Source organism: Onychomys torridus, chromosome 21, assembly GCF_903995425.1.
Source record: "Onychomys torridus chromosome 21, mOncTor1.1, whole genome shotgun sequence".
NCBI classification, from domain to species: Eukaryota; Metazoa; Chordata; class Mammalia; order Rodentia; family Cricetidae; genus Onychomys; species Onychomys torridus.
Window position 1 is genome coordinate 24190645 of NC_050463.1, and position 12482 is coordinate 24203126.

Below are 12482 nucleotides of genomic sequence, written 5' to 3' on the forward strand. Positions count from 1 at the left end.
GATCTCTGAGTTCCAGGCCAGCCTGGTCTACAGAATGAGTTACAGGACAGCCAGGGCTACACAGAGAAACCCTGTATTGGGGGCGGCGGGGGTGGTGGTGGTGGAATTCCCCAGACAGTTTAACAAAAGCCCCTCTGAAATGGTGCCCTGCAAAGTTTGATGACAACTAATGCTTTTGTAGAGATCTCGTGGAATTAAAGGTTGTGAAGTTTAGGCTTAAGAGATCGGGACAAGACAGCCCTTTGGATACCTGAGCTCCTCACTTCACCACTATGCCACTATGGGTGTGGTTAAAAGTCCACGAGAATAGGAACCATGCTCCACAAATGCCTCCACAGGTTGACATTTCTGCTACAAAGTTAATCGAACTTCCTACATGATGCCACTGGACCCCCACAAGAAGGCTCATCACAGTTAGGAAAGGACCTGTTAGAATCCATTCTCTAAACAAAGCGCTTCCCCCGCCCCCCCTCACCAGACATGTACAGTTAAGAGGGCAAACTAGGCTCTCAGAAGCAGATGGGGGAGCAAATGCAAACAAACTGTAGGGGAGTGGTGGGAAGAGGAATCCTCTCTGTAAGGCAAAGAAAATATCAGGAGGAGCCAGGCGCCCGCGACAGTTGGCCGGGGAGAGGGCTGGGGATTAGAAGACGAGGAAGGAAAGGACGCGGAGGCAACCTCACGTGCAGGGCACGAGCCCGCATCAGAGATGCGAAAAGAATTGGGGCAGGAGGGACTTGGTTCACCCAAGATGCCTTCTCCGCCTTGCGGCAAGGGGGTGTGGTCCCGTGCTCGCGAAGGTGGGGGAGCTGGAGACAGCGGCGCGGGCCGCAGGGGGTCCCCCCTAATTCCTCCTAGAAGCTGGAGAGCCGCGGAGCCACGCAGCAGACTGGGCTGGGCTGGGCTGGGCGGAGGCGGAGCTTGGACGCCGATGGGCGTGGCCGGGGCGCGCTGGGCGGCGCCGTGTGAGGGCGGCGCTAGGACCGGCAGGCCGCCCCGCCGGCTCCCGGGAGGTTGATAAAGCGGCGGCGGCGTTTGACGTCAGTGGGGAGTTAATTTTAAATCGGTACAAGATGGCGGAGGGGGACGAGGCAGCGCGAAGGCAGCAGCCGCACCAGGGGCTGAGGCGCCGGCGGCGGACGAGCGACCCGAGCGTCGGGGTGAACCACGTCTCGTCCACGACCTCCCTAGGTACGGGCCGGCGGGAGCCCAGGCCGCGGGTGGCCGGGAGTCCGGGGAAGGCCGCGCGGCGGCTCGGGCTGGCTGGCGAGTCCCGGGCGCCCGGCGGAGTCGGAGTCCGCGGCTGGCTGGGCTTGGGTTCTCGCCGCCGCGGCCGCTCGCAGGGCCTAAGCCTCAGCCGCGCCCCGCGCTCCGCCGCGCGGCCTGAGGGGGCGGGCGGCCCACCGGGCCTCGGCTCGCACAGCTGGCGGGTGAACGGGCGGCCCGGCCCCCTGCCCGCCGCCGCCGCCGCCGTCGCGTGGCTGCTGCCGTGTCAGCCCCGACCCAAGGGGGCGGCCTCGAGCCGGGGACCGCGGCGCGGGGCCGGGACTCGCCGAGGGCGGCGGTGCGGGGTCGGTGCCCCGCGCGGGGCCGGGGAGGGAGGGAAGAGCGGGACGCGCTGGGCCCCGCGGTGGCGGCGGCGGCGGTGGCGGCGGCGGAGGACGCGGGAACCGCTGGCACCTGGCTGCCAGGTCGCAGAGCTCTCTCCGCACACACACCCTTCTTCCCGACGGGAGCCGCAGTCCGCAAGGCCAGGCAAGGGCCGTGGCCCCCAGGCTCAGGTTCCCGAGCTCTTGGAGCAGCCAAACCCATTCGCGGGAGTTGTGCTTGGCCGGGGTTCCAAGTGTTGGCTTAGGTTGGACAACGGGGGGGTGAGGGTGGGATGAGGAGTCCTGGGGCTGCTAGTGGGTTCGCTCCGGGCTCAGAAGTGTCTGGTGTGAAGTCACCTGATCTGTCGCTCCCGGGGTTTTGCTGAATGTGAGCTCCTACTGTATGTGTACATGGCGCCCCTGCCCCCCGGTCGAAGACGCAGTTGCGCTGGCAGCGCGGTGTTGTGTGTTGCTCTCGCTCACACAGCGCCCTTATTTTTAGGAGTTTAGCATTTGATCTTTCACCGTGGTGTGACTTGAACGCATGAAAGTCCTTGCTGAGAATTGTGGTGGTGGTTAAAGGCATAAAGTTTTGTTTTAAGAGGCGCATAAATTAATAAACGCGCACGATTAGATACGTGAGGTCAAGATAAGAGTATAAGTAAACATGCTGACTATGAGATTGCTTTCATATTTCCTGTTCCACAATCTGATAGAGGTTTTACTGGGTGAAATCTAAAACATTTTGATTAAACATTAATCACAGACATTTTATAGAAAACTTTAGATTACACTTCGTGTATGGTACCTCTTGGGCATGTGTCAGAGGTGAAGATAGATTAGGATTTTCCTATGAGAAAAAGAAATGTTACCCGTCAACTACAAACACTTGACAGAACTGTTTACAGGGGTAGCCCTCTGCCCTTGAAAATACTTCCAGAGAGGCTTTTATTTACTTTAGGTGGCTGATGGTTTAATTATTTGTTCTGGAATGCCGGTGTGTGTGGTGTGTGTGTGTGTGTGTGTGTACAGTTGGAGATGTAGTGTCAGAAATACTTTATGTACTCATTAGGAAAAGCGTACATTTGATTCGGTCATGGTTAAGAGCCTGTTTTTATGCTATTGGACACTGAGAAGAGATGAAACTCTTGGGACTGTTGGATAAATAGTTCTTGCCCAACATTTATGAAATGTTCTTGTCTGCGGCTCATAGATTTTGGCCTTTCTTTTGGTGTCGGTGTGTGGAAGACTTAGCCATTCCTATCACATGACTTCCCAAGACAGCCCCCTGCACCTGCTAATTTGCCTCTGAGTCACCTGTTACTGTATTACAGGCCAAATAAATGTGCAGGATTTGTGTTGAAGGGAAGAACAAACAGGCGTGAATTCCTAGGGATTCCTTCATGTGGATGTGTCAAAACTCTTCCTCTCCTTGTGCTTTTTAGAGTAGTAGAGCTAAGGAACTGAGTTTGGAAGTAGTAAAGTTAAGAAAGTATGTTGGGGTGAGCCAGCTGTCATCTTAGTGGCATAGTCTTGGGAAGATGCTCTGTGCCTCTAAGAGAAATGTTTGGGTTTTTAGGAATTTAGGATCGCTAGAAGTCATGTTTCTTGGAAAATTGAGGACCATTTTAGAATTTATCCACCATGAAATATAAACTTGGGGATTTGATAAAGTTAATAGACAATTAAAATATATTTTTATGTACAAGGAACTTAATATTTTCAAGGTTTCTGGTGTTGATGGTCTCTTATCTCACTTAGATGAAGATGGGACCTATGTTAAGCACACTGTAACCAGTGAAGTCACATAGCCACTTCTTACCTTTGTTTACCGTAGTTGGGAAAATATTAAATAGGAAATTTAATAAGTAAGTGACCATACATGTTAAATTGTGTGCTTGTGTGAACTCATGTTAAAAGAAAACAACCCCAGATCATCTTCCACCTGCCATGTGTTGAAGATCAAACCGAGGGTCTCCCAAATATTAGGGCAAGTGCTGTGTGTTACAGCCCACCTCCAGAGTGGATTTATGATACAGCACTCAATGAAAAAGTATTCTTGACCCTAAAGTTGATAGGATTTGAGGATTCTGTAGGTGTGATCGGTCTATTTGATAGAGTACTTTTGAAATTCTGTGTAATTCTTTTTATGGGGGAAGGGGAGAAGAACCTACTCTACAGTTAAGGGATGTTTATTATAGAGAAATAAGTCAAGAGAGGAAATGAGGTGGTAGCTGTAGGTGGAGTCCACATAGGTATATAGTTTTTCAGGATTTTTTTTCTTTTATTTAAGGATTTATTTAAAAAGTTGTGTGTGTATGTGTGTACACAAGCACCTGAGTACAGGTACGAGGTGTCAGATCTGGAGATGGAGTGGGTGATTATGAGCCACTTTATGTGGGTACTGGAACTGAACATGGGTTCTCTGGAAGAGGAGTATGCTGTCTTCACCTCTGAACCATCCTTTCTTTTTGGGGGGTGGCTTTATTATAACTTTGGTAGAATTTCTGATTATTCCCCAAAATGACTGTTTTGAAATTGTTAGACCTTTTCCGAGGTCATGCCCTTCCGAAGCTGCTACCAGGTGGCTACCAAGAGTGACAGGAGGGTGACCAGTGTGATGATGCTGAGTTGAAGACACTTTAAACTGTGAGACATACTTAAGGATCCTTGTTTATGGGAGATCTGTTTGACATATAAATGTGAGCAAAGCTTTTTTCAGGTAAACTCTCAAAGTTAAAAGCCAGAAATGTTGGGCAGAAGTAGAATTCCTCTTTTTTTTTTTTTTTTTTTTAAATAAGGAGTTTATAAGGAGTGTTTTCTCTGGTGAAGGTACAGAGAAATAAATTTTATTTCTCACTTCCCCATCCTTAAATGCAGTGGTATTCTGATATTGTACCATTTGAGGTTTTTAAAGCCCAGGTGTCACTTCACAGAAATTGGCATTTTTTGTTTTTTTAACCTTAAGGAAGATAGATGTGACCACAGAATAACTGAACTTGATCCCATAATGAATTCGTTTTTGAAGTTTTGTCTCATCTCTTAGTCTCTTTTGCCACCAAGAAATGGAGCAATTGAAGGCGTTCTCTACTGTTTTAAAAGTGTCTACTCAGAAAAAACACCAACTGAACATTTGATGACAGCCAGGTACTGTTTGGTGCTTAACCATTCCCTTTAACCCCCTGCATTTTATTTCTTAAAGCCCCCCACCCCTTCGGGGAGGGGGTCCAGTCACTGCTCCCACCAGAGAGAATGTGTTGTTTCTCCAGTCACAGAACCTTCTCAGGTTCTCACTTGACCACTCCTCACCACATTTGGAGGAGGAGGGGGTTGCCACGTGTGATTGGAGATAACTGAATAAGGCTCTGCTGAATCAATGGAGTTTAAAGTGCTAACTGAGAAGGTGTATATAAAGCAGTGCACAAGAAAGGTGGAGACAGTTCAGTCAGTGTGCTGGACTGTTTGTTTTTGTTTGCTTTTGATGTAGTACTAAGATTGAACCCTGGTCCTTGGTCACGGAGCCAAGTGTGTGTCATGGAGCTATACTGGCGATACTACCCTAGCTAGACTTGAAATTAAAAGTTGTGTGTGTGTGTGTGTGTGTGCGCGTGTGTGCGCGCGCGTTGGGGGGAGGTAGATATTGTGGAAGGTGGAAAAATCAATGAAGGAAGTACAGCAGTGCTAGTGTTAGGGACAGAGAGGTCAAAGTGTTCAGAAGTACAAAGCCCAAATAGCTGTTTAGCTGGGATTTTTCAAGTGAATGTTACATGTATCAATCTCTGTGTTTGTGTGTGCACACACCAGATAGGATTTTGTAGAAATTAGTGATTTTCACTAACTAATCTGGGATAAATGCCTATGCAGTAGTTGGGTCTTTTGGACATATGATAGCTTCTAGAAATGACATTGAAGTCATGAAAAACTAATAATCTATCACTTTCCCAATGAGATAATAGGCACTTTTGACCATGTTTTGACAAGTAGAATATAGGGAGTTTACTTGCTATGGAATAATGCTTTTGTACACTGGTTTAATAAAACGCTGATTGGCCAGTAGCCAGGCAGGAAGGATAATCAGCAGACAAGGAGGATTCTGGGAAGAGGAAGGCTGAGTGAGGAGACGCAAGCCCGCCGTCCAGGGAGCAGCATGTAATGGCACACAGGTAAAGCCACAAAAAATGTGGCGACATATAGATTAACAGAAATGGGCTGAGTTTAAGTGTAAGAGCTAGTCAATAGTAAGTCTGAGCTAATGGCTGAGCAGTTTTAATTAATATAAGCCTCTGTGTTTACTTGGGTCTGAGCTGCTGCAGACAGGATGGGACACAGAAAAACTTCAGCTACATTTACTTTCTAACTTAAGTTTAATGAAGATTATTTCGTAGAACTGGATCTCATAGAACTGTATCTCTGACTGAGATACATAGAACTGTATCTCTCACTGTAACCAGTTAGTGGCTGCCCAGATAGCCTATTGCCAGAACTCTAGCTGGAGAGATTTCGAATATGACTTTAATTGTAGAGAAGGATAGTGATGTAGGGGAAAAAGAGTTACTATAAACTGTGTGACTTTGCCAAAGTTTTGAAGCCAGCATCCGTTGTATCTTTAAGCTTCTAACAAGGCTTTTGTGGGAAGCAGATGAGTATGTGTTTGTAACTTTTTCTTTAAATTTCTATTTATTCATCCATCCATCCATCCATCCATCCATCTGCTTATTTATTTATTTATTTATTTATTTATTTATTTATTTATTTATTTATTTATGTTTTGGTTTTTCAAGACAGGGTTTCTCTGTGTGCCTTTGCGCCTTTCCTGGAACTCGCTTTGGAGACTCGGCTGGCCTCGAACACACAGAAATCCACCTGCCTCTGCCTCCCGAGTGCTGGGATTAAAGGTGTGTGCCACCACCGCCCGGCGTGTTTGTAACTTTTTAAAACTTATTTGTGAGTGTCTTAGTTTGCTTTCTGTTGCTGGTTAAAACACAGATCAAAAGCAGTTAGGGAGAAAGAGGCTTATCTGGCTTACATGTCCTGATCTCAGACCGTCATTGAGGGATGCCAAGGCAGAAATTCTAGCAGAGGTCATAGAGGAACTCTGTCTACTGCCGTGTTCTCCCTGGCCTGCACAGCCTGGTTTTTTCTTTCTACCACCCAGAACGACTGTTTTGAACAGCACCACCTTCAGTGGGTCGGGCCTTCCCACATCAGTCATTAATGAAGAGAATGCCACACAGACATGCCGTAGGCCATATGGTGGAGACGTTCTCTCAGTTGAAGCTCCCTCTTCCTGGATGACTGTAGCTCGTGTCGTGACAGAGTAAGTAGCAGTGTGCATGTGCACACATGCCTAATGGCCTTGTCGAGGGTCTCAGGATGGAACTCCAGGCCTTCAGGCTTGGTGGCCACACCCTTAGTCGAGGTCTCTCCCCAGCCCTAGTGTGGGTTATTAGGCTCTGAAGATGGGTGGGTCTTAGATAGCAAAGTATTAGACTTACACCTTATAGGCAATGTGTCAGTTAATCCTTTTACAAAATAATGTAAGCACTTTAGAAAATGGATAGCGTTCATGAAATTCTTTATTTCTAAGAAATTTCAGTCTAAAAGAGGCTTAAATTATTTAAAAGCAACTGGAGGCTGCTGGAAAATCCAGTGGTTAAGCATACTTAATAACAAAGGAATATGGGTTATTTTTCTGGAATTAAGTGGGACAAAGAATTGCCCTCAAATGACTGAGTAGTTTTTGGAGAAACTTAGGAGCCAAAAAGTGGCTCAGGAACACTGGTGCACTCCTCTTTCTCGATCGGTTTTGAGCAGGTGTATTTACTTACCAGGAGAATCCTGACACGGATCCTAAAATTGTCTTAGAAGGAGCAAAAAGAGAGTAGAGTGGGAAACTGACTTTTTGGTTTGGTTTTTGTTTTTGGAGGCAGAGTTTCTCTGTGTAGCCATTGGCTGTCCTTGAACTCACTGTGTAGACCAGGCTGGCCTCAAACTTGGAGTGTGCTGGGACTAAAGGCAGGTGTGTTACCACACCTGGCTAAAGGGAAACTGACTTTTTAAATCCTTTGTTTTTTTTTCAGATTAGTTACATTTTATCTAGTTTAAAGGATAGTTATTTGTTTGGGGGGTGGTCATTCTTTTCTTTTTATAACCAATTTTATACTAGACATTTTGCCTGTATTGAGACAAAACTGAGTTTTGAATATGTTTTGTTTTTGGTTTGCTGCTGTAATAAATAGTCTGACACACACACACACACACACACACACACACACACACACACACACACACAGAATGTGGTCTCAGGCAAAATGAAATTCTGTGTCTTAAATTTCTTTGTCTTGAGATTTGTTGTGATAACTTCTGAATTTAAGCCCAACTCTGCCTTTTTTTCTCTATCTCTGTGCGTGCGTGCGTGTATGAGTGTATGATTCTATTGCTAAATGGTTATCACAGATTTGTTATCCTCTAACTACCACAAAGTTGCTTTTTGGGCCAAACAAGGAACTTAATTGTCTAAATCAAGGAAGCCTTTTCTGTTTTTTTTTTTTTTTTTTTTTTTTTTTTTTTATTCTTCCTGACTTGTGTTATAAAACCTTATAGACTTTGTATAAGTAGTAATTTTGGAAGTGGAAATGATGTATATTGTCACTTAATAAAGGCTGTTATGAAAACACAGTCCCCCCTGTAAACATGGAACAATTTTAGTGTTAACTCATTGTCTAGGCAAAGAAGTGCCTTGATGACCGAACTCTAGTATGTCTTTGCCATTCTTACTGTCCCCTGGCGTTGGGCTTCTCACCGTAGACCAAGCTCTCCTGTCTGATCTCTCTGGTTTTAGACTCCTTTACAGTTCCTACTCACTGATCACTTTCAGTTTATCTCAGCAAAGCTTTGGTCTTGTCAGTCCTCTGCTCCAAATTTTCGTGGCTGTCCTTAGGGATAATGCTCTGTATTCTTAGCCTTCGGTTTTAAGTTTAGCCTTCATTTGCCCTCTCTGGGGACAGAGAGATGTCCTTATCGCTAGAATGTCTTCATTGACAACCTGATTCTTTTAAAACTTTCTTTCTCTTTTTTCATTGTGTCTTTCACATCATGCATCTTGATCCCATTTGTTTCCCCATCTTTTCGCATCTGCCCTTTGCCCTTGTAAACCTCCCCACACCCCCCAATAAAACAAAATTTAAGGGAGAAAAGAAAAAAGGAAAAATGTAAAAATCTGGTCCAGGGAGCTGCAGTGTGACACGGGACAGTGAGTCCTGCAGTAAACCCCTTTGTCCTTGTATCTTCACGTGCAAGTATTCCTTGCAAAGGTCTGGTTCAAGGCCTCTGGTTTCTGCTTGGCCTTCACTGGAACTCCTCTTGGATATTATCCTGTTATTGCCCTGTGTTGTGGACATTCTGTAACTTTGGGTCTTTGGATCAGGCCCCTTCACGTGCTCCAGCAGATCATAGGTGAGGTGGATGACAACCTGATTTTAAATAATTTGAAATAGTGCTATCACCAGGTCCAGGAGCTTAAGTATATTTTTAAATCCCCAATGCATCTAATACTTGTTGTTTAAAGAATTGGTCACTACTTCATGGCAGTCTTTGGAAAAAAAATAATTTCATCCACACATAATCTGTTTTACATTTTTCTTCTCTAGTTCCATAAATGCATAAAAGGATTTTATGCCATAGTGTTCTTTAAGTGGGAACAGCAAAAAATGATATGGCATCAGTGCTGGTTGCTATGGAAACAGGGTAGATTTCAAATGGAAGATAATGTGTGGATCTTATAGGAAAAACAACTCTTTGTTTCCTGGTTTAAGTATAATGAAAAAGGATATAAACTATATTACATACTCTCCAAAGTATTTTTAAGGCTTTTAAGATAGTGTATTCTTGATTAGCGAGCATTACTAATGGGGGGAATTATATGGCAATTGACATGTTAATCTTTTCCTGGAGTTTGACAACAGCCCCCCACCCCACCCCTCCTGGTTTACATTATAGTTGTAGTTTTCTAGAGAAAAACAGCTTTGTAAATTCCTACTGGAATTTTTTTTTTTTTTTTTTTTAAGCAAATAATGAGTTAAAATGCTTTCCAGTGCCTGGTTGGCTCATAGCTGCTTTTCTCCTTCAATGAAGCATTTAGTTGAAGTTCAGGTTTGTGTTTTTGTCAGTGGTCCTAACCCAGACTGCATCAGCTGGGAGGCAAGTCCCAGCACTTCCATAAAGGCTCACAAAGTGACTGATCCCTCTGGGGCAGTGGTTTCCAGACCTGGCTGTCCGAGTTATCTTTTTATAGTACTCCAACTTCCTTTTAGTAGAGGCTGTTTTTGTTTGTCTCTTGTGCCCCTCATAGACTCATATTGTGTCTTTGGTTGAATAAGAGCATCTGCAGTCTCCAGGAAGAATGGAGCTTATAGCACAGCCTGAAAATATCCCCCTTCTTTGAACACTTTGTTTGAACATTATAGAGACTAGCTGAAATAAGATTAAATGCATGGCATTTATATACTGAACTCCAGTAAAATATTGTGACCTTTGTTCTCCATCTGTTTTTAGGACTATCAGTTTTGGCATGTCTTGAAATCAATTACAAACTCAATTTTCAACCTCTACCTTAGATTTAAGGAGTCAGAATTTGCATTTTTAACAAGATCCTTAGATTTGTATTAAAACTTAGAGAATGGAGCTGGAGAGATGGCTGAGCAGTTAAGAGCATTGACAGCTCTTCCCGAGGTCCTGAATTCAATTCCCAGCACTTCCGTGGTGGTTTATAGCCATCTACAATGAAATCTGATGCCCTCTTCTGGCATGCAGGTGTATATGCAGATAGAGCACAGTATATGTAAAATAAATCTTTAAAAAAAGAAATAAAAATTATATAACAAACTTTGAGAATGACTGCTATAGAAGACCTGAGTCCTGGTCTAGTTTCCTGCCTACACAGCATTAGTCATGTAGCTTTAGAATAAGTGAATTGGACTACACAGTCTATACAGTTCTTGGCATTTAAGTGTTGAGGCTAGTTTTTAAGTTCGTGCATTAGTATTTGAATGTATGTATGACCTGTATGCCATATCTTCTAGGGAGTATATGTGTAGTTTATTGATGTTTAAGACACTCCTAGAAGTAGGAAAATGTCCTTTCCTAGTAAAAAAGACTCAAATAATTCTTAAAGAAATAAGTAATTAAATAATATTTAATAGAATTAAATAACTATTTTTTAAGAAAATTTTTAAGTGGGCAAGAGATTTCTTTGTCAGCACCAGAAACTTCAAAATTATGTTTTCAAGATCCTCTAGTTAGTTCATAAGGAGATAATTTTAAATTGAGGAGTGTTAGAATTGATGGACAGCTCCAGTTTAAAAATATTTATTGTGTATGTCTGTTTCTGAGTCTGTGTGTGGGTAGGTGTATGTGAATGCAGGTGCCTAGGAAGGCTGGGAGGCCTTGTACTCTGTTACTGGTGGGGTTGTGAGCTGCTTGCTGTGGGTGCCTAGTCAACACAGGTCCTCTCCAAGAGCAGTTGGTGCTTATAAGCTCTCAGCCATTTCTCCAGCTCCAGGTTTTAATCATATTGGTATCATTTTCTGAAGTTGCCATAGAAGTGGACAATACTGATTAGAATGTTTTTGTTCTGGAGAATGATTTTTAAATTGGTAGTGTTGATTCTATTAAGAAACAAAAATACTAAGAGAAATTAGACAGAATCTGATTTAAAAAAATATGCCTTGCTGAGATAATATACATAAAATCCCCTGATTTGGTAGTATATTTGGATGAGTTTTGACAAATGTATAATTTATAACCTGAAATCATGATGTAGAACAATACTTCAGAAGTTTTTTTTAAAAGTCACTTTGTAGTCAACACTTTCTCATTATCATTATATAACTATTATATAATGACATATCTATGAATCATATTATTATATAGTTAGTATGTTTATTCCCAGCTCCTGGCAAGTACTCATCTTTATGTGATTGTGGTTTTGCTTTTTTTTTTTTTGTGGTTCAAGACTTTTATAAAATGAAATCATATAATACAATAATGTATGTGTGGCATCTGTCACTTAGCATACAAAATGCTGTTTAGGCTTACCTGTGTTTTTATTTATGTATGTATTTATATACATATATGTGTGGATGTATGTATATGATCCACTTCTCCCATTGCCAAGTAGCAGTTTGTTTTATAGATTAACACAGTTTATTTACTTTCCAGTATATGAACAAACATTTGGGTTATTTCCAGATTTGGGATATTATGAATAAATCTGCCATGAACATTTGTGTGTAAGTTGTTTATTGTCATATGGTCTCACTTCTCTAGCTACCTAGGGTATGGTTACCAGTAGGTGTTTAGTTGTGCACAAGGTATTGCTGTTGGTCTGCTAATGCTAGATGTTCTGCTGGTGTGTTAATTTATAGTTCTCTAACACCTAATAGCATTGTGTGCCTTTTCCTGTGCAGTTTAGTATCTGTGTGTCTTCTTTGAATTGTGTGGTAGAAATGTCTTGTATATTTAAAAATAGTTCTTATTTAAGGAAAAGTTCTTTGTATTCTGAGTATTAGATTCTGTTGTCTACTTAGGGATATTGATTTATATGTTTGTTTTCTTTTGTTGTCTTTGGTTGTGGTATCGGTAATAGTTTTGGCTTCATAAAGTGTATTGGAAAGAATTTCTTTTCTTTCCCTCCTCGAAGAGTCTATAGAATTGGTTTTCTCTTTTTGTTAAATGTTTGGCATAATTAACCAGTGAAGCCATCTGCACCTAGTTTTTCTCTGTCGGCATTCTGGGGATTTGATTCGAAAGCTGATTCTTTTTAGTCTTTCAGATTGTGAGCACCTTCTTTTAGTCAGTCAACTGTTAGTGAATTTCATTTTTCTTTCCTTTTTT

The 12482-nt window shown here is 42.9% G+C and overlaps 1 protein-coding gene across 4 annotated transcripts in view; it reads left to right on the forward strand.

Annotated features, from left to right (window-relative positions):
* Nucleotides 1–1009: 1009 nt before the first annotated feature.
* Atl2 (atlastin GTPase 2) overlaps nt 1010–12482 on the forward strand; it is a 48526-nt gene continuing 37053 nt past the window's right edge. For 2 of the 4 annotated variants that reach the window (XM_036170559.1, XM_036170560.1), the window contains exon 1: nt 1010–1191. In XM_036170559.1, coding sequence (XP_036026452.1) covers nt 1074–1191 — 118 coding nt within the window. In that variant the 5' untranslated portion in view covers nt 1010–1073. Of the gene's footprint in view, nt 1192–6744; nt 6907–12482 lie in introns of all 4 variants that reach the window. The other 2 variants (XM_036170562.1, XM_036170561.1) reach the window with 2 other exon arrangements.